Source organism: Vidua macroura, chromosome Z (genome assembly GCF_024509145.1).
Source record: "Vidua macroura isolate BioBank_ID:100142 chromosome Z, ASM2450914v1, whole genome shotgun sequence".
In the NCBI taxonomy this organism is placed as follows: Eukaryota; Metazoa; Chordata; class Aves; order Passeriformes; family Viduidae; genus Vidua; species Vidua macroura.
The window spans coordinates 58,474,418-58,497,918 of NC_071611.1; the positions used below are offsets into that span (position 1 = coordinate 58,474,418).

The following is a 23,501-nucleotide window of genomic DNA, read 5'->3' on the forward strand; positions in this document are numbered from 1 at the left end:
GCAGCTGTTGCACCAGGATTCTGACTGATCCGACAGCTGACTCATGCAGTTGCTGCCACAGAAATGACCAATTTGCTTATAGGTAAGACACTTGCTCCCTATGCAGATAACATCATGTACAACAGTCTTATTACACATTTAATGAAGGAGGTGTTTTATATGTAGCTTAAGGTAAACAATAGCAATGAATCAGACATGCTGCAGTGATCACATAGGATCACAGGCCAACTGTATCTAAGAACAAATGCAGTTTGGGAAGTCTTGGTTTGTGGAACTTCCCCTGATCCAGGTGATGATGTCCTGCAAAGACAGAGCCTCCCGTCACTTACCACCATCTGAACAATGAAAAACAATCCCATTTGAGAGATCTGACTCAGTGCTGGCTGCTTCTCTGAGTACGGACTTCCTTAGCCATAGTTTCACTTCAACTTCCAGTGCAGTTTTATGTGTCAGTCTAAAAAAAATCACTGTGGATTTTCTCCTTTATGTTCAGAAGATTTTAACTATAGCAAGTGCTGTTTTCAAGAGCACAGAAAAATAAAATTACTTTAATCTTTCAATAATTTAAAAAATGTGATTTTTGGTTTGGGGCATTTGAGGCTTTTTTCCCTGCATAAACTCAAGTCTGGGTCTCTCATAAATTATGGAAACCTGACATATAGTTTGTGTGCTCAACCAACAGTTTTAAAAGATCTATTCAGAAAAAAACTCAACAATATACTGTCAATAAAAATTCATCTTTATTTCAATTGTTTCCTTTCCCTCTTTTTACCCCTTAGTTCATTTATTACTGAAGCCTCCTTAATTATTTAAAAGACTTCTCCGTTGCTTTTAATAATACATTACTTCTTCTGTGGAAGAAGTGAAGCAAATTCATCTCCATGAAAACACTGAGGTATCAAAACTGAGAAAATCCTGCAACTGAGAATGCAAGGGTTGAAATAAAATATACATAACCAAAAACAAAGGAGAAGCAAAACAATGCAGCTCAGTTCTGTTCCACCTGGCAAACTTGTCTTCAGCTCTGAATTTCTACTTCACAAATCTAAACCACCCATATACATGATTTTACTTTGTATTAGGGTTTATTCTAACATGCCACCATCTCAAATGTCTGCAGAGGAACAGAGATTATAAACACCAGTGATAGGGCTTTGCAAAACCAAAGTCTTGGCGTGCAGAAACAAATCGTGTCCTGGACATCAACAAAACTTGGTTTTCAGATCTATAACCCCAGGGGATAACTGAACGGACCTCAGAAAAGAAGTCATGGTAATTGGTTCTCAAATGAATGATTTCTACCTCCAAACCACTGTTTTCTTCTGATGCAGTTCCACAGCCTTTTCCATTAAGAGTCAGTTTCCTGATGCCACACTTCCTGCAGCTGTGCAGCTCTAACTGCTATTGTATTTGAGAAAGAGATCTTCATGAGGCCATATCCAAAAGATGGTCTGCTTTGGTTTGAAAGGTTTCTGATAAACACACTTTGGAAATGTATGCCAGTTGTACAGATCTCATTTGTGTGGCAAATGTTTAAAAATATTCTTACTGCCTTTATTCAAAAGACATTGAGGATTTTTCAGCTTTTATCAAATACACAAGTACACCTTCCCCACAAACTCACTGTCCAGACCACCTCTGATTCAAGTGAAAGCATGCATCATTAAACCAGGGTGCACAAAGCACATGACAGCTAATATTTTCAATGTTTAAATATTAAACAGGTACATATTTAAACTATTTATTTATTCACAGAAGGCTGCTACCTGCCTCCTACACCACAGGACTATCAGAGTTTATTACAATAGAATCATCCATGGGCAGTGAGCAATTTACATTTCTCATACACCTTATCAAACACTTCTTTTGAGAAGAAATACCTAGGAATGACTTATAATCCTGGTAGATTAACCTGTGAATAAAACTGGTATCAGGACATTTTAAATACACACAGATACAGTGATCTGTATCTTTCTTACTGTCACAGTCGTTGCATGTTTTTCCTAACAGTCCCAAACTATACCTTGACAATACCTAGCTTCAGGCTAGCTGAATACCTCTGAATTGTTAGCTTCTTAAAATAGTCTCTGAACACTTCTAAATGGCACCCTACCAAACATTCTGCTGTGAATGTATTACACAAAAGCTTAGCACTGTGGAGTAATAGTCACTTTCTTGGGATAAAAGGCAAAGGAGGCTGTTGCATTTAATGAGCCTCAACCACAAATCATTCTTCTTGCTTCACTGGTCTCCAGTGGACAACTTCTAGCTAAATAAAAAGTGACTGTTGTTTGTGTCTAAACAAGTCTTACGAGTTTCAATATCACATGATTAAGAAGGCAATATTATTAGAAATATTTTCAGGTAAGTTGTATCTCTGAAAGAAAATTGTTTAACACAACTTGAGGATAAGTTTCAAAGTAGACCTGCAAAATAATGGAAGGCAAAAAAAGCACCCAATTTGGATTATTTATCTACAGCAATTTGATACTTCTGGGACAAGAAAATGGCGTCTGCCTGAAGGTAAAAACATTCACATTTCCAGGTCAATAGTATAAATCAGACTGAAAAACATCTCTGACATATACTGGTTACACTGAAAAGTCCCCATCTGAGATCCTGCTTTTTTCTCAAGGGGGACAGAAGAACAATTTATAATTAGATGAATGGGCTCCAACTATGTTTTTATTACATTGATCGCTTATGGTCATTTGGTCAAAACAAACTATTTTTGCCCAATTTACAGCTAAGCAATTCTAGGAATGCTGCATTAAAGAAAGCAGACAGTTTATGAGTTGCCATCTAAATTAAAGAATCCAGTAAAGCAAATATCACTTCTCCAAGGAAAAACAAAATTCCTACTCAGTCCCAAGTCCCTTCTACAACAAGTCTTCTCCTCAATCTGCTACAGATCTTCTAAATTATTTGTGTAATTTACTTCTTCCTTCTAAGCACACAGACTCTTTGTACATCTACAACCACCATTTCCCTCTTCACTGAGCTATAGTAACTGTCATTATAAATTACTGTTTTCATTTCAGCCAGCCCTGAAAATTTAGTCAGGTTCTTATCTGACATGGTACAAAAAAATATTGAATGAAGAAAATTTTTGGTGCAAAATGGGAACCTATACATACTTCAATATCTAATGTATGCAGAGAACAATTAAAACACCTGTTTTGTTCACTATATGAGCATACCAGGCTGAGTCATATCAGCACATGTCAGAAAAGTTTGATTCTGCAAGATGCTCAATTCTCCCAGATTTTGGAGAGCAGGTGAAGAACCTTCAGAAGAATTTGGTGCTCTCAGGATCTTCAACCTAATGTCACCATCATGGCACTCCATTACAATCAGTTAGGAAGAAACAGGAAGTTATTTGATCTTCCAAGCAGTAACAGCATTTTCAGACACTATGGTAAACAAAATGTGCAGAAAAAGAGTAACGTGATCTATTTGAAAATGGGGACAGAAATAATTTTAGTTTTGTAAACTTCTAAAGTTAAGCTAGAAATAGTTCCACACAAAATAATCTGGGAAGATTTCTTCCCTCATATGACTGCAAATCAGCTCTGTAAAAGACATAATTTTAAAAATATTTGTAAAAGTAACTTTTGCAATATAGTTGTTTGTTTGGGCTTTTTTAAAGGTTCAATTAAATTTTCTATTAAGAATCAAGAAAGAAGTCCCACAACACTCTCATCACTGTGTTTCCAACAGTTTTGCAGGAAAAATAAAATCTGGATGCTATATCTCACAATCAGCTTGCATGTTTTTACAGCATCCCAAACACCATGCTACAAAAATCTCTTTCTATCTGTACAATACTAGCCTTCCTCATTTTGAAGACAGATAAACAAATCACAAGCCTGTCACAGATCTACCCAGCATGTGATCTTTTTTCACCATGTGAATTCCCTTTGCAGTAACTGAGGTGTCTTGAATAGTTCCCATGCATTTCTGGAATTCCTAATGCTTAAATCTGAACAACTGCCTTCACTACTCAGGTTTCTGTAAATACCACTTTATAGTGATAATGTAATATGTAACAACTGAGATTCATAATACACTAAGTTCTAGATACTCCAAGCTGACATGCAACTTTTCTAGAATATGAATCTGAACTATGATACCATCATAAAGAATATTACCAGATTTCTAACAAAACTGTTGGGACTGTTACATGACAGAATATGAAACCGAGTGTTGGAATCCTGGATGCTGAGAATTTTATACTTTCTGTGCTGAAAGACACAGACTTGCAAGAGAGCACTGCATTTGACCTGAGGCTGTGGAGAAGACTTCCAAAATTGATCAACAGCACTGGGATTATGGGTGTGTAGTTGGTTAGAAGTATGTAATATCACAGGGTGGAAACTTAGATTTTGGAGTTTTAGAATATAGAAATAAATATGAAGCAAGATGGAGGTTTTAGGGTGGAGACAGGTTGTTCTTCTTTACCTTCTTTTTCCTTCTTCTTCATGGGTTTGGGTGATGTTTTGTAATTGGACAGAAAAGTCCGCATTGCGGGCTTTGGGGGATCAGTTATTGGGTGAAAAGGGAAAATAACCTAGGTGTCATTTCTTAATTGGATAATTTAGTCTTAAAAGACCTTGTAACAAGAGATAGTTAGCCATTTTGTGTCTTGCTAATGAAAGACTGCAAAACTCATGGCTGTAAGGCTGTTTCGCTGATAAGAAATAATAAATACCTGAGTCCCAACAATCCCAGCCTCGACAGAGGTAGAAAAAACGAGCAGAGAACCCACACCTAGAAACTTAAGAGTTAACAAAAGCATACAAAGATAGACAGTTTTGTTTGGTTTGGTTGCTATTCTAAAATATATTATAGCAGTAAATAATATAGCAGCATTTGTTTCAGAAAAGACACATAAAGAGCTTCATGTGACAAATTCTTATACAGCATACCTGAGGTCAGCACTGTTAAATAAAGAAAAATCTGGATACTTGATAATGCTTTAAAACAAAGCACTTTTTCAAGAACGAGACACAGAACAAGAATATAATACACCCCCCCTTACTGCCATGCATGTCCCAGTTAAAGGAATTAGACACATATAACCTGAGAGGTGAAAGCTTTGTGTACTCACATCCCCATCTAGTGGCCTCTGGTCATCAGAATCTCTGGATGGACTGATGTCCTGCCGCATCACCCAGATAGGCTCCTTAGGTTCATCAGGGGTATAAGGAGAACGGATGGTCCTTGTCTTCACTTCTTCAATAGCCTCTTTAATATCCTTGATAGCCAGGGAAATTGCATCTCTTTTTTCCTTGCTGTACCTCTGTACAGATTCTCCCGAGCCAGATGTAACTCGAGAACCAGATGTTAGCTGACCATTACTTTCATGCCCACCACTGACAAGAGCCTGGTTGTGCTCCAAACTCTGCTCTGACTCTGGCATGTCTTCAGCTGCCTTGTCTAAGCTCTGGGAGCTCATGCTCTGCTTCACCTCTGCTACGATCTGATCAATGTCCTCCTCTTGTTCATAACTATCCATTCTTGGGTAGGGTGCAAACTCTGCTTCCTTTTCAGGACTGTCAGACTCTCCATCAGACCGTTCATCATAATGGTGAAGGCGGGCACCAAGTGCCTCCTTGCGGTAATTGTCAGCTTCCTCTCTCTCCCGCTCATACTGCTGGATGCCCTCCCTACCATCAAGATCTGGTGTGTCTCCTATTTCCTCATACACGTGCTCCTGCAGCCCATAGTCAGCATAAGCCTCGGCATACTGTTCATCCTCTCCTCGGTGGAAGAGGCGATGTGTGTATACGTAACCCGAATAGGCTGCATTCATGGCTTCCTCGTGCTCAATGGAATGGAAATGTAAGTGATTGGGTAATGTTCGGTTATGAATGGCTTCGCCATGCTCCGCCTCGGCATTCTCCGTATACTCCTCAGACTCAGGCCTGTACTGCACTGCATATGCACTCTCATCCTCGTTTTCCTGCACTCTCTCAACGTCGTAACTGTCCTCCACTGTGGCTATCACATCCCCTTCTGCAGTATCCGTGTGATTGTGGAAACCACTCTCAGTGCTGGCTGACCGAGCTAACATGCCTTCCTCCTCCTGCCCAGACAGGCCCACGTGGCTGCTGTTGGTGTGCCCTGGGTAGCGAACCACATACCTCTGTTCCTCTTCCACCTCTGAGTGCTCCAGGTCAGCTTCCACTGACTCACTCACTGCTCTGTTTGCTGGCTCTTCACTGATCTCCCCCTCAGGTGGTCCAACCAAATGGTTCATGGCAAGTTTTGGAGAGTAGGTCACTTATTCTGCTGACATTTTGTCTATCACAGCTGGAAAGAGATAAAAAAACCAACTCTGACATTACTCCCAATAAAAAAAGTGGAGTTAATAAATAGAAGCAACAAAATGCACCCTTCCTTCCCAGCAGACAAGCATTTGACTCAGCTCTGCAGTCAGATAATAGACAGCACAACAGTATGATCTCCCATGCAAATGATCTCCAGCAGCAGCAACCATCAACAATACCCTTGGGGACTGCACTTCCCCCTTCCATGGACAAATTCTTTATGGAAGTGTAATTTCAAAACAACCCCTTAGAGATACCCACATGCACTGCAGTGGCATTGCAATGATGCTGGCATATTAGAAAAGCTAATATTTGCCAGGAGCTGAACCATGTCAGAGATGACAGAAATAGTTCACCTTTGCTCCAGCACTTTCCCCACGGATCACTAACTTGGAGCCAAGGAAGGATGCTGTAATGTAAAACAGCAGATTTAGTCCTGTCACAGGAGTCTGCAGTTATTCAGATACATGACAGCTATGCATTCAATAGTTCTTCAGTATGACATCTTCAGGTGAACTAGTCACCCTATGCACTTTTAAAAAATCACTAGAAATTAAAGTTGTATTCTCAGGGCACAGTACATCTGAAGCACCTGTTTCTTCTTCCTAGAGAAGCACACAACAACTAGATACAACACAGTTATCTTTCTGGAATCTACCTATAATCAGTTAAGATGGCTTCTTTCCTAAAACATGGTGAACACATTTCTAATATTTATAACCATGGCTGCCTTGAGACTAGTAGGGCATCTCAGCCTTGCTGAGTAAAAAATCTCAAAAGGTTATATACTACTAGAGAAGTCTGCCAAGAATAAAAACTATGCAGGGAACAGAAATAGGCCTATCTAGCCCATAAGGTTTTATTTTTATAGAACAGCTTCAGCTATTTGGAACCTTGTCCTATATGTTTAAGATGCAGTGTCATAAAGATGACATGTAATGTCCTTTTGGCTACCTAAATCAAGCTATATATCCATAAATAAAATACAGCTTTAGCTTGTGACTGATAAGTACTAAAAGAAAAGGTACTTATTGGAAGACTGCTAACTTGAAGGATCTATAAAAGCATGTGTCAATTGCCAAGTAAAAAAATTAATGTGAATATGAAATAGAACTTGGATCAAATCTAGTAAACTGAGGCAGGGAGGCTCAGGTGGCACTTTGCTGACTAAATGAGCTCTGTGCAGAAGTAGGAATAATCTCCTGTGATGAGAAGGCAACAGCATTGTCACTTGCTCTCTGTCAGAGAAGTTGACAGGCAGGCAAGCCAAGGTGTGAGCCACTTACATTATACTTCCACAGGAAATCCAGAGGGTGCAGCTTCCAACTCAGAGAACACTCCTTGTTTTTGTTACATCTAATGTTTTAGCCCTTTAAACACAGGAGTCCTTATTAAAAAAAAATACAGTTGTAAAGTAATAGCTAATAAATCACATGAGGTGGACCTATAAGGATGTTGTACACAAACTAATCCCTTTTCAAAATAACTATGAAAAAACCCAATTTGTTTTTTTCCACTTAATGAAGGTGTGTTAGTAAGATTTCAGTGACAAGATAAAGTCTTTTCCTGCTAAGATTTCCAAGACATTAGGAAAGAATGGGCAAAATACAGGTGTATATACTGGTGTGCACCAGAACTAAACACTCTTCCCCCATCAAAGCATATGGTAAGAAATCAAGAACAACAATATTGGACAGCTTTCCACTTTTAGCCCAGAAAAAGGGTAAGGATGCCAAGGTGCAAGAGCTCTTTGAAAAATCCTTCCCAAGAAGGATGAGAGCAGAGGAATACATTCGGTACAGGTAGCTTGGTTTGCACCCTGCAGTGTGAGCTGCAGATTGAGCTCTGGGTGGCAGGAGCCCCAGGCAAGAGGCTGGGAAGTGACAACTCTTTGCATAACACAGGACCCAAAGATGCTGGCACCAGCCAGGTGGATGGACAGGATGGATACTGAGACTTGGGCGGAGCCATAGACTCGGCAGGAGAAGTGAGACTTTGGCACACTTGGACTATGAGGGGACAAGAGCCCAAGGGTTCCTTTGTTCAGGCTCCCTCCTCCGAGGCTCAGAGCTTGAGCTGTTTCTGTGTTATGGCACCGTGAACAAATGCCTTTATGCCTTTAACCAAGCCTCTGCTGTGGGAAATCTGGGGTCATACTGGCCAAGAAACCTGGGCTGACCCTGTGAGAATTTGTGGGGGTCCCATCAGGTCACTGGAGTGGCCACCATGAAGGGGCTTTGGTCCCAGCTGTGACAGCCCCTGGTGGTGGGAGAGTGACTGCCAGAGCCTTGTGAATGGTCAGGCTGGGAAGGTTCTTTATATGGCCTGGTTTCATTGAAATAAATTATAAAATTTCCACTCCTTTCCACATAGACAGAATTAGGTTAAAATAGAGGGTTAATTAAAAAATCTAAGTAAATTTATTGCATTCAACTAGCCCCTGACTTGTGACTCAGTGTCATTGGTCACTCCCAGAACAAGGGTAGTGCTAGTCAAAACAAATCAAGTAACAGATAAACACAGGATAATGATCAACTTTCTTAAGTTTTATCATGTGTCCTGATACATCTTTAATTTAATTATGTTTTTTAGAAAAGAAGGCAAAAAATCGGCTACATGAAGATAACTCAAGCCAAATAAGGTATCAAATGCCATAATTTTTATGACAATAAAAGTGATACTTGCTGAAAAAAACTGATAATTGCTGAAAAAAAGTTATCCTATTTTAGAAGTTTTAATACATGCTTGCAACATAATGAGTTTTATGGATGCAGCATTGCATTCTTTTTCCCGGTCCCTGGCGGCTCGGGGAGCCCGGCTAGGCTCAGAGTATTGTCCGGGAGCCCAGGGTTGCCACGTGGTCTGGGCACTCTCGTTTAGTGCACCAGCGTGGGCTGGCCGCGCTCTGTAACCGGCACTGAGAGGAGGCAAAGAGGCGAAGGAAGGCACACCCTGTCCTTGCAGTTGGCTGGAGAAGGTTTATTGCCGCATGGTGCTGCGGTGGAGAGCAGCGACCGCTCCCAGCGCCCATGTGGACAATATGGCGACAAGACAAAGGAATGCAAGGGGTTTTATAGGGGGTGGGCAGACATGGGCAGAAGCCCCCCTCGCATCAATGGGGACAGACAATGGGGGAGTGACGTGGACCACAGCAACCAATGGGAACACGACAGGGATGGATACAGGGTTCTGGGACGAATGGGAATGCAGGGATAGGGTAACAGACACAGAAGTCTCAGGAATGAACAGGGGGGTGACCACAAGACTGACATGGGGATGCTCCAATGGCAGACAACCTGGAGTGAACCACTGTGAGGGGAAATGGGGGTACATAGAACTGGCTAACTAACATTTAACAGAACCCCTGACGAAACCAACCCGGGATGCAACATATGGACAGACAGCATCACTGACATGTCTTAGAGAGATTACAAACCATACAAAATATGGCTAAATAACATCTGGGAGACCCATCATTTTCCTCTGACAAAGTCATAGCTTCCAAAGTTCCATGTGTAAAATTTTTCTCATTTAAAGAATACTCTCAGCTTGATTTCAACTACTGATATCCCAAAACTTTCAAGGTTGCATATTTTGAAGGGATGAGGTGGAAATGTTAAGCTTTACTAAAAGCTTTTTACTGAAAAACACCCTTCTGTTTGCCTTTCCTCCAATAAATTAAATTCAAGCTTTTCATTTTGAAAAAATAACTTATTATTTATTTTGAAATCTAAAAAAAATTCTTAGTTGTTTCAAAGTAAGTTGACTTAGAAATCTGATTTGAATGGATGGCCTTAGGTCAGCTCAGTCCCAGTAACCTTCAATGAAAAGTAAGCTTCTGAGTCAAGAAAATTTTTTTTTGTTTAACAATCCGTCTTTAGGACAGTGAATTAATGAACACCCATGAAGATTGGGGGTTAGAATTTACTAAACCTCTGTTTATACATGGTAGCTGGAAGACTACTAAACCCCACTTATTATCTATTCTTAGCAGCCCTTTCCTCAAACAAATACAAGGCCTGCCTGATCTTTCCCACCAGACCTGCAAAAAACCCTTTATTTCCTGCAAGCAAACAAAAATCAATAATCTACACAAAATGCTATAGACAGAAGAGAATATAAGCAAGAGAGGTTATCCGACCTTGGAAATATAGACACAGCACCCAGCACCCATCTGAATGATATTATAGTTTCACATTAATTACCCAGAACAGCAGCTGTGCTCTGGTAATCACACATATTTGGGAAAATGCTCTGTAAGTGCTCTTAGCTTTGCACACAGGACTTGATGGATGAATCTGTGTCCACAATAGAGAAACCAGAAGTTGATTACTACTGCAACTAACTCTTTGCTGAAGGTTAAACTACCTTCCTGTCCGTAAAGAAGAAAAAAATTAATATATTCACATATTTCTTAAGCAACATAAAGTTGAAAGTTTAAGAATTTTTCTCTACTACTTTAAAACACCATTTTAGAGCAGACTATCATCTCAGAGCAAGAACTCAACACACATGCCAAGTTCTACTCAGGAAATTATAGGCAGTAAGAAAATGTGGAAGTGTGAGTATTCAGATTCCAATTTAGTTTGTTATCTCTTACCAAAGTCCAGGTGAATAACTGTTTGATTTCTCATATATGCAGGCAGAAAGAAAACAATTGTTATTATTATTATAAATATTACTTTAAGGGTTTCTTTTATAAGAGCATTATGCATCGTATTTCCACAATTTAACAATGACTTGAATAAAAGCTCACACTCTTTATATGTCTGTATACTATATTTACTGTCTCAAAACAAAGCTGTGTGCTACATTGAAGCTAGACTACACACACACACACACACACACACACACACACACACACACACGGTTTTCTGTCACATAAAGGATAACAGGATAACTCAGGAAGGGACCATAGGAGGTCTCCAGTCCAACCCTGCTCAAAGCACAGCCAGCTTTGAGCTAAGAACAGGTTTCTCAGGGCCTTATGCAGCTGGCGGTTGATAACCTCCAAGACCAGCAATGGCAACAGCTTGTCTGGGCCCCAACACCAGCACTGGACTGTCCTTGCGGGAAAAAAAGTTTCTTCCTTATATTCAGTTTCAATTTCTCCTGTTTCAACATGTCTCAGCTACCTCTAACCTTCCCGCCCACTGCACACTACTGTGAGGAGCCTGGCTGCATCTCCCCCATCCCGTGGGCAGTTGACATGGAAGCCATCCCTCCTCCCAGCTGAAGCAGAGCTGGTCCTGCAGCCTCTTGTGCATCTCTTGTGGCTTCCCATCATTTCCCACCAGTATCATCCCTGTGTCAGGGACTCAAAAGGGAGGCAGTACCCAGGTGGGTTCTAGCAGGCTCTGAGCAGAGGGGATAGTTCCTATCCTACCCTCTCTCTCAGAATCATGCCTGACTCATACTGCCCCAGGTGCACCTGACCCTTATTTTGCTGTCTGGGCCTTGTCTCAGATCTGCTACTTATCCCCACCAGACCCAGCCTGTATCATCATAAGGGGTAGTTACATACATACATATTATTTTTGGTAATTAATTATTTCATTTATAAGAAGCATAACTGTTTCTCCTTATCTGGCAGTTGAGTGTGTGAGCAAAATAATTTTGTCTTCCTTGAAATACTTCAGCCACATTCACCCATGTCTTCCATGAAAAATAGCTATTCTTTTAACATACTTACATGTATCTCCAAATGACACTAGGAATACAGAGGCCTCTGACCGAATTTTCAAAGGCATCCCACCTCAAGTGGAAGTCTTCTTGGCACACGCACTGAGAAATTTCTTAAAACACCTGTTTTTCCTGACTTCAGCTGAAACATAAACTTTAAGAGATTTAGAGATTTTAGAGGACCTAAGATTTTAGTTAGAGATAAGCCTTACTAGAGTTAATTAAAATAAATGAGTAGGCCTTGGTGAAGTTAAGAGTTAGTAGTTAGATAATAATTGATTGCCTGTCAACACAATGTTTAGTTAGCTGGGTTTATAATGAAGAATATAGAAACTGACGAACAGCTTTTAGGAACATAAGACAATTGTGGGCCTCCTCTGTTCTGAAACCAATTGAAGACAGGGAATGGGAGTTCTACCAAGGTTCATTTGTCGTATTTGCATTGAAAAGGTAGAAAGGTCAGAATGAGGAAGACTTCATTTATTTCCTCATTTTGGGACCCCTCCCCATGAAAGGGACCACTGACCCATTTCAAGGAACAAACTACACATGCTTAATAGCTTTTGGAATGATTAGCATACGAAGCAAGGAATGGGATGTACTAAATTATGAATATGTATTTGTATTTTGGGTATTCAATACTTGTATGGATAAAAGGACTCTGTAATCATTTGAAAGGTGTGATGTGTATTTGGGAGCTATCCCGCACACTGCCTGGCGTCGCAATAAACATACACTTTCTAACTTTAAACTGCTAGAGTTTTTGTCCGTCACAGTTGGGTATCAGTACTAGATCAATATCCATATTTCTTTAATAAATCACAGCAACACACCAATGTTTCACTAGTACAGATTTCAAGAAGATATATGAACACAAGCTACCTCTCAAAAAACCAACATAATCTTTTAGCAAACAGATGACTTTGACAACCACCTTAATTTTTTTTTTTTCTTTAAAAAGCCCCTATGGTGGGAAATTTCTGAGAATCTGACAACATATGCAATGCCTGCTTTGAAGGAGTTCTCCTCCTGTATTAGGTAACTCTTTTCTGAACTGCAACCTGCTTGGGAAACCTCATTGCTTCTTCTGCCATGTGCTAAGTAAGCTCATCCAAAACACCTTTAAATAAAAAAGCTGTGAAACATATTTCTTGCCAGTCAGCAAAAGCAGCACCTGGAAAGTAACATTAACATCCCACCACATGCACACACACACACATTGCTTCATAATGAGGCTGAAAAGCTGTGAACACTTACAGTAACTATAAAGCAGAAAAGATGCATGCACAATATTGCTTTGCACACAAGAACCCACAACTTTTGTTAATAGTAGACAGATTTAGAATTACCAGCATTTAGAGCAATCAAAACACTTTACACTTTTCTTCCCTTCCAATTCACAGATTTTCAAAGCTAAAATATACTCCTGAGCAAGAAATACCATTCAGTAACCTTCAATGCAAACAGTCCAGATCTCATAAATACTTTAGGGCACTGGAGATGGGGAGCACCCTGATTAGAAAAGGAACAGATCCTTCTCACCACCTAACACTGAAGTCCTGCCTACACAAGAAATAGAGGCAATACATGGATGGAAGCCATCCATCTGCTGCCAGACAAAGGTTAACGGATATTATGGCCCAAACAGACAAAATTAATTAAAACCACTAGAGAAAAATCTTGACAAGGAACCACAGGCAACCTCTGTAGTGAAGTGCAATGATTAGACACACAGGACCAAAACCACCTTTAAAAACACATCACAAATCCCAGATCGTAAGTGGTTGAGGGAATAAATTTACTATTGTCATCACCAAAATGATTAAGCTTCCTAAGTAATAGTCCTATTAACAGCTAAACTAAGGAAATGTAGGGTTCTCTTTCACTCTGATGTCATTTTCTGATAAGTTACTGCTGGGTTTATTCCTGGGTATTAGGTCTTGCATCTTTAAATAGCAGACAGATCATGTAAAACGTAAAATGCTGGAATTGTTACTCTGGTATTCAAAACATGGTAATAAATAAAATCAATTTTCAAAGGAGAATGAAAAAAATTTAAAAGTACATATTGTCAGAGTATCACAGCATTTAAAATCAGTATTACTGATGTCAGTATCTGTTAGAAGTACAACTATGAAACATGAATCTATACCAAATCTAGAGTTCATGGCTGTTTGTAATTTACTATTCTTCCTCCCCTATGTAAAAGGGCAGAACTGTCTCAGAGAATACCGTATAAAATGCTGGCTCCTCAGTGATGAATTCTGAATTCAAATTATCTTTACAATAGTGACATTTTTATAGCAATGAAGACTACCTTCTTCTCTCTATTTGAACAAAGAGGGATTAGATCTAACCTACCAAAAAGAAAAAGAGAAAAAAATCAACCCAACAAGCCCAATATCCTTCCCATCCCCTTAAGAGTCATTAATAGTGCAATATAAATAAATGTAGACAGAACTAAATTATATGATCCAGTGAACTGCAGGGCATGACTACCTTCAAGGTGATTAAGGCCTCAAGCCTTACTGACAGAGTAAAAACACTTATGTCCAAAAAATCCTTGGATTTTCCTCCTCTGGCTACACATAAAGACTTGATCAAACCTTTCTAGATGTAACAGTCTTCCTCAGGTGCATTCTAGGCCAGTGTTGCACAGTCTACATGCAACTACCTTGGATACAAGCGAGACAGAGGATTGATTGAATTCCACTTCAACTTTCCCTCCTCAAAACACCAATTTTGTTACAGGAAAGGAAGTTTTCAATTGATTTAAATGCTAGCTTTTTGAATTCTTTTATGCAATCAATCCACAGGTTGTGTCAGGTACACAGAAACATTTGGATGATATTGAGACCACTTCAAGGGTTTTATAGAATGTGATAGAAGGCTTTTCAGCAAATACACAGCTTTAAGGAATATCAAGCTAAACAAAAGACAGTGAAGTCCAGCTAGTTAAGTCTGTCAGCATCATCAGCTTCTTCAGCTGAGTCACAGAACACTGTTTCAACTCATGGAAATTGTACAGAAATGTGCTGAAACCCTAATAACTTCTGTCACTCAATCAGCAAATGCATTTGTTCTGAGACACTCATTATTACCTGAGAATTTCAAGCTAAGGATATTTCCTCATGAAAAGCAATCATGGTCCAGACAGCATAGAATTAAAAGATCTGATCCTCCCTTAGTTAATTTTATTTCACAAGTTCCAAAGGAGTTGTACTTGAATTAAACTCAAAAACGGGGACATACAAGACACAGAACTTCCTTGCCTTTCATGTACTCAAAAAATGTACCACTGCCTGGTAACACATAGTTACCAGAAACACTGGATTACACAATCTCCTAACCCCAATCCTCCACCCTATTTTTATACTAGGAAAAAGAAACACCTCAAAATAGACAGCTATTATTTAAACTTTTATTTTTATTTTACTTGCACTTTACAATGTGTCTTTTTGACAATGACTTTTACAAGTCTTTCTCTGAGAAAATCGTATGTCAAAGACAATATGTAGGATGTGAAGGTATTATTCAGAGTAGAAAAGTATGAGCCAGAGAGAGAGATGAGATAGCTAAAATTCCCAGGTATTTGGTCATGAGCATGCAAGTTCTCACCAATCAGAACAACTGAACTAATACTTTTTATCTGTGATACAATAAGCTTTTAAAGGACCTGATATATATCTGGACTGCACTATTAAGAAGAAGGTTTCAAGTACTAGCTAGTTTATCTCTTATTACTTATTTCTGAGTGACAGCAGGACATCAGGTATCTGCTTCCTTTTACAGAAATTAAGTAAGCAAGAGCATGTAAGGGCTGCGGGCTAGCAAAAACTCATGAAGGAACAGTGAAATCCCACCAACAAAGGTATTTTATTTAAAGATCAGAGTCATAACTGAAGTTACAAACAAAAAAAAAAAAAAAACCACAAAACCAACCAACCAAAAAAACCCACAAAAAACCAAAACAAACCTCAAAAAACCAAAACAAACAAAAAACCAAAAAAAAAAAACCCACAAAAAAACCCACAACCAACCCTGCCCCCGAAACCCATCAAACAAACAAACAAACAAAACCCCTTGGTGGTTTCAAACTGCAATATTCCTAGAATTAAATGCTACTTCAACAGATTCAGTCTTCTAGGTATACTTGTAAGTATCTAGCAGGGGAAAGAACACCTCACAAGAAACAAGAACTATGGCACAAAACAACAGATGCAAAGAAGAAGGAAACAGGAATGCATACATACAGGTTACAGGAGATTAAGTTTTTTTCTCTTCTTTACATGGGCAGCTGTCTCTTGTACTCTTATTTTCAGTTGCCATTTTAGCCCATATAATAAGCCCAATCTCATCTCTAACCATCAACTTCTAACACTTGCATATCATTTTACTACTTCTATTTCAAGAAGCTGCTGATTCAGTCCACATTAAAGTAAGAAAATCAAAGCTACACAGACCAGCTCTCAAGTTTCCAAAGGCTCCAAAGAAAACTGATCTGCCGCTTGTATTTTCTCACAGACTGGCAGCTGTGAGAAAAGTTACAGTGTCCAACCATACAGATAGTCCCACAGTCATCTCCAAAACCGTATGGGAAGATGGCACACAATTATTTCCAAGTATAGTCCTGAGGGAAGAGGTAAAAAACTCTCAAGCACATCGTCCACTGTTACAACCTTTCTGAAATGCTGTGGCCACTTGTCAGCATTAAAGCAGATGCACCACAAGGCACTGCACACCAAATTTTCATTAGCAGGAGTGGTCTTTGGCTAGATCAGCACCTATCTGCATTTGACTGGTGTCACCAGACATATCTGCCTGCTCCCCAAATAATTTTTTCTCCTAGCTTGTAACATTAGCAATTTCTGTGCCTTCCATGAGTTTGAAAGCAAGATACAACCTGTGCTACCCCTCCAGAGCTGATGAGATAAGGATTACTCAACCCAACAGGGAGGACATCATCATTCGTTTCTCTGAACTAAGGAAGATCTTGACTGAGACCTACTTTTACAGCACAAGCACATTCCTGTTACTGGAAATAGCTGCTCCAAGGCGACTACACATGAAATCTGTTACCCAGGCATAATTAAACCCTAATGAAGGCTGACACTTCTCCACTTCTGCAGCTTACAACAGAACTTGAGGAGTATTAGCAATTGCACTGTACACAGCTCAGGGTGCTCAGATGCGCAGCTTGCTCACAAATTACAGTCTGAGCAGGGAAATGGAAGTGATGCCTGGTTGCAGCCACTGGGGTCCCATCAGGTTAAGAAAAAAAAAAAATCTGTTGATGTTAATTTTAAGTTAACTAGATCACACACACTACTACCAGATAGTGCAAATCAAAAGCAGACACATTCTGTAAAAGGCACAACACTTCCCATACACTTGCCAGTCTCTACCTGCTAAGGAAATAAACTGATCAGAGCAGCACAGCTACACAGGAGAGTTTGGAAGAAAATGAAGAAAATTGAGGAGAGTCACTCAGCATACTTTTCATATCTCTATGCAGTATTTACAGCTAGAACCTCCACACAGACCAGTCCCAGTCAGGACACACAGACAACAGGAAAGAGGATATAGTGTAACAACATTTAAAGATAGAGTCACAGGCAAAACCGAACATAAATTAAAAATTTTCTAACTGCACATAATGTGGCAGTCACCAAGTTTTAAAAATTACTTGGACCCTGCCCTACAGTGCTTTTGTCTACCTTCAAAAGAGAAACAACACCTAAAAGAAGTTATTTTTTCTCCTCTTTTTACATAGCAATACTTAGATTTTAGCAGAAGTGTGTATTCCATGTAAAATATTTTATTATGCATTCTTAACATTATAAAATCCTTTTATATTATTAACACACCCAACCAGTAGAATTACAGTAGAGAAAAGTGGCAGCTAAAAAGGGTGAGTCTAAGGTAAAACATGTAAGAATAGAACAATCCTGAAATGTTTCAATACTTGAAGTACTTAAAGTATTTAGCTATTCACTGATTAGTATTTTTCTCCTTTTTGATTGCAGATAGTCTGACTGTTAATGGCTCCTTTCACTTATCCTCAGAAGTTATTATTAAGGCAACATATTTCAAAGGCACCCATAACCCTTTTTCTACAGGAGACAGAAGCCCTAAATATTTTGCTTTGTTATATTTTATAAAGAAAAGATAAGGTATTTCTTAAATGTTCCATTAAACCTAGATAAGGGGGATTCTATAATTCCAGGGAATAATATATTTGAAATTATTCTGGGTTGGTTTTCTTTATACCTTTTCAAGGAAGAACCATTCCTCCTAGAAGAGAACATCTGAAATCCAAGCTTAACTGGTATTCTAGGCTCTACTTTTTGCCGGTATTTAACTCAAATTAAAATCCATGCCCTGGTCTCTATTATCCATCAGGTAAAGCATTGGTCTGACCTCTCTTCAAATACCTGAGCTTTGCATATGTGATATTATAAGAATGCACATGCTAACTTCCTTTTTCTTTGCTATACTACAGCATCCTTTCATTTTTTGTTTCTTAAGTTCAAGACAAAAAGTACTGAGGATGTGATCTCTCTCATGCTTTGAAGATAGGAAGTCATTGAATTAGCTTTAAACATGGAACTAGATCATAAAAGCAATGAAAATAAAAAAGAACTACACATTTCTCATAGCTTTGTAGGTTGCTACAGGATTATTTTAAGTTTACCACTTACTGACAGAATTCAGCACCGTGTTTCAAATCAATCAGGCACGTGGCTACTGTCAGTATTAAGTTACATGAACTTCTCTGGACAAGTAAACTTTTAGCTGTATAGAAGTTGCAAAACCCATGATGATCAGTAAATCCAAGCTCCTAAAAAGCACAAACCATTATAATCCCCTAAGTTCTTGCTTGTTTGAACTGCAGCATACACCATTTAGAAAGGCCTGCAATTTTCAAAGTTTGTCAATCCAAAACATCCATTCCATTATCCTACAGGGGACTTACATTAAACTACCACGCTACAAGTATTAGACATTCACTTACTTTTTAAGATATTAACACAACATACTCTTCCTCACAGTCTTCTGAAACTGTGCCCATAAGGGTTACTAAAAACTAAGAGACCAAAATGCTCTTCTGCCACACGCTTCTAAACATGTTAAATCAGTCATCTGAATAGAACAACTTCTATGTGTAAACACAGCTGGTCAACAGTAGGAATTTTACACAACCAAGTTTCAAAACTTTCAAAAGCTCAGGCCAGTTTTCAAACTGCTGAGAGTTACTTGTGCAAATCCTGAGCTCAAATACACATCATCCAAGCTCTGGAATGAAAGGTGAGTCGCTACAAGCTGAATGTTTCAAAAATTTGATTAAAGCCATAATTAAAAAAATTAAAATTAGTCCTGGGAAACCAGTGATGGACCTTTCAGGCCTATGATCATGGTTTTGGCTTTTCTGAAGTACTCTGAAGTTCTAACTCACATCAGTTCTAGGGGAAAAAAAAGAAAAAAATGGAAGTGGAGAGGAAGGTAAGGGAGCATGGAAAAAAATCTGCAGTTTGGAAAGGGAATAGATTGTCTTACACACTTGTCAGAGACAGTTTCTCAGAGCAGGTTTAGCTGTGTTTTATCTTGGATCTGAAGTACACTTTTGAAGGCAATTTGTGATGGTCCCCACACACTGTACACTTCAGTACACACGGTGGAGGAGACTTGGAGATCACCAAATGATTTCTTCAAAACAACTATCAGAATTGGCAGAAGAGAGGTTTTGAGCTAAGAAATGCAGGTGAATAGCTGCAAAATAGATAAATCTAACATAACAGCAAAATCCTAACAGAAAAAGAAATCATTGTAGTGACAGAAAAACAAATACATTATTCAAAAAAACCCAAACATAGAGTATCCCTTTCCTCCCCAAAGGTTAAAATAAAACCCAACCCAACCCAACAGAAAAAAAACCAAAAGCCCAAATCCAAGAAAAAACCCTAAAACCACCCACCAAAATAATTATTTGTACTATGTTATTTAATTCTGCATGGTTTGGGAATCTAAGTAACAATCATAGTTCAGCTAACCAAGTAAGTTGAGAAGCCAAATACAGATTTTATTTTACAACGTATATGAGTAACACCATGCAGACAAATATTTAGAGGGCTCATCCAAGAAACCTGACTATTACACTGGAAAGCAAATGAAAAAGATATCAGCAAACAGAGGTGTTCAAGGTGCAATGACGAAGAGCCAACAAGCTCAAAATCAATAACCCATACCTGCTGCAAAGAACTAAACCACCAAAAAACATTTAAGGAAAATAAGCAAGATAGAGTTTCTTGGTACCCCACAACAGCAGAACAAAAGCACCTGAGTGACTACAAAACAGAGCAGCCAAAGGCTGCCAAGCAGCAACGACATCTCCCTTGGCTCCCAGCCATGGCAAGTGCAGCCAAGTCCCACCCCCACACATTTCCCGTGTCCCAGAGAGGTTGGCCTCTGTACCATCATGGTCCCGGTTTTCCTCACCTCAGCCTCATTTCTGCATAATAGAAAATGGAGCTGTGGCTCACTTTGCACTGTTTTGCCCAGACGAATCTGAACTCCGCAAAATAACAGACTTGAAGAAACACGGAAACAACCTATTTCTGTTCTCACCTGCCCTCGACCCACAAGTATCTCTTTTGGTCGTACTCTGAGCAATTCCTATGTGTGTACATGTATGGGGGAAGATGGGTCTCTTCTGTGAAAGCTCAGCTGGCAGCGGGGACAGCAGAAGTCCATGTCCGGACAAGACTTGCAGCACCAGCCAGTGCTGGGGCTTTGCCAACCACAGACCTACGCATTCGGATGACGGTATCAAAGGACCACCTGCAAACACATTAGCTTCCCTAGATTTCCTACCAAGCTGGGGGACTTGTTATGTTTTTTCCAAAAAATCACACTTTTTACCACTTTGGTTGCAAGGCCTGCATTTCTCCTGTCACCTCATCAAAAGACCCTGCCCAGAGTCACAGGCAGTTGCACTAGTCGTTTCTGCCAAACCCCAAAACTCCCAACTATGCATCCCCTAAGCAAACTCAAGGCTACCCAGAGCTCTTCAGCTGCACACTGCCATAACTGATTCTAGGCTCTAAGCTTCACAGTACAAACACTTGCCAAATCTGAGTCATAATTTAAGAAGAAAGTACCTCCCTTTTCCCTCCTGAGCTGCAGTTGCTCTGAGGTGTAATGTTGAGATGGGGTGCAATGCTTACTCCAGGAAAGAGGAGGTGGAAGAGTCAGAAATGAAGGAGTAATGTTGAGCATGGAAAAATGTGAGGGGGCTCCAAGCAAGGAGAGGGGCTTTACGTTTTGTCATTGTTTCTCACCATGCAACTCTACTCTAATTGGCAATACATTCATTTTCCCCAAATCAAATCTTTGCCCATTACAGCAACTGGAAACCCCCGTTAATCTCAATTTGCAAGCCTTTCCATATTATTTTCTCCCCAGTATCCTATTGAGGAGGAGGAGTGTGAGAGAGGCAGGGAGACAGCAGCCAGGCAAGGTCAATATGCCACAAGCTCAGTGAAATAAAAGAATTATTACGAAAACAGTATTGACATATATTCAACTCTCTTTAATTTAATGCAAATATGGGGAAAGCTGACTTCACATGAATAGAGAAAAAGATTTACCCTGGGAAGGTTTGTGGCCATCTTTTTTCCCTTTGCCTCCTGGGCAGAGCCAAGCAAGGGGGAGCGAGCTGGCACCATTTCCCCTCCGTCTCCCTGTGGCAGGCACCATCTTGGAAGGGGTATTTCTATCATTTTGGGTTTCTCTTTGTTCTGGTGGAGTTTGTGAGACCTAGCAATTCTGTATCTCATGATTATATACTGTTATTTTTTTGCCTGTTGCAGTTTTGCTTGTTAGTAAAACTGCTGTTTTTTGACTCTCATCAATCTACTTGTATTTCTCCTTATAGGTGGAAAGGGACTGGTTGAAACTAAGGGGAGGTAACTAATTTTAAAGTGTCCACCTCTTTAAATTGTCTTAAACCAAGACAGACATACATGTTGTTCATCTTCTTCTCAATCCTCCAAATGTCTTGGCACTGAAAAGCCCCTTTTACAGACCAGTCTCCAGCAATAAATAAAAAAACCCTCCGAAATCACTTTGCCTGGCTTATACCACAGTAACATCAGCAATTTAAATCCTCAAAATTCTTATCTACACTCTTTTCTATTTTACTTAGTGCTGTCATAAATAAAATGCAAATGAAGAGCCCTTTGCTTAGACTTTTGTAAACTTTCAGTTCTAATGACAGTTTCTGTAATAAGACACTCAAACGTTAAGAGTGACACCTTTCTATCCAATTTACAAATATGAAATAAGCAAAACCATTACACCTTCAGTAAACAATATATTCAAAAATCACACAGAAAAGCCACCATAGACTCTTGTGGTTCTTGAAATTTCATGATCACAGCTATGGAGGACACTTTGCTTTTTTTAAAATAAAGTTTCTCTGCTTTTTTTTTTCATGCAGCAGAACACAAATACCTTGAGCTTTAGTACTCCCAAAATCTCTCAGAGCTGCTCTGCAGTACTTGTTACCTACAGCTGCCTTGGAAGACAAGGTGCTACCTTAACAGAATTACAAAAAGAAGTCTAATTCTATCTTAATAAAATTACAAAGAAATCCAAAGTTAGAATTAACTTTCAGAATTCAAAATCAAATCATTTTGAGCCCACATTTGTTTTATCCTTTTCTTCTATGAGATTTGCAATGTTTCATATTAGTTAAGGAAACTACTGAACTGTAATGCAGGCATTACACTGTCCTAAAAATAGACACTATAGAGAATACTACTAATAATATAATTTATAATAATTAAATTATTAATTATAGCAGTTGTTATTTATTATAATATTAATCCTTATATATTATTCATTTTATTTAATATATATTTATATAGTTTAAAGAATATAGTAATGTAAAACTATTTTACTGATTGGATTTTTAAAAAATAAACTCTATTAGTGAGAATACCTGGCTGCATCACTAATAATATTACAGATATTATTTCTGTCCCAAGAGGATAACACTGATAAAACTAACAGCTTAATCTGATGTTAATGTACTGACTACTGAGTAAAAGTTTCTTGACATCCTCTGGAGATAGGCAGAGAATACCAATTAAGTCCAGAATCTCAGCTTTAGTTCTGCTTTTCTTGTCAGGAATATCACACTATAAAAAATGCTAAGCTGCTGTCTATATCTGATGAATTCAACAATTTATCAGTTAAACTAAATAATGTATTATATCTGACTTTGGTTATAAAAAATACCTTTTTTTTTACAAACCAATTTACAGTTTGAAAAGGCCAACTAGTTTATTAAGAATTATTTTCATGTAAGTTGTTAGGTTATAATTGGAGTGTTTTTTCATTAACAGGATAAATAATCACTGCTGCAACTTGCAAATCATTGATATATTCATGCAACTGGAGCAAACTAACATTTCCCTTAACTAA

The 23,501-nt window shown here is 38.9% G+C and overlaps 1 protein-coding gene across 7 annotated transcripts in view; it reads right to left on the reverse strand.

Annotated features, from left to right (window-relative positions):
• Positions 1-23,501, reverse strand: part of APBA1 (amyloid beta precursor protein binding family A member 1) — an 85,166-nt gene that overhangs the window by 34,509 nt on the left and 27,156 nt on the right. For 3 of the 7 annotated variants that reach the window (XM_054004404.1, XM_054004397.1, XM_054004398.1), the window contains 2 exons: positions 6,689-6,741; positions 5,111-6,315 (listed from right to left, as the gene is read on the reverse strand). In XM_054004404.1, the coding sequence (XP_053860379.1) occupies positions 5,111-6,262 (1,152 nt within the window). In that variant the 5' untranslated portion in view covers positions 6,263-6,315; positions 6,689-6,741. Of the gene's footprint in view, positions 1-5,110; positions 6,316-6,688; positions 6,742-7,618; positions 7,665-10,537; positions 10,619-23,501 lie in introns of those variants that run through there. The other 4 variants (XM_054004399.1, XM_054004400.1, XM_054004402.1 and 1 more) reach the window with 3 other exon arrangements.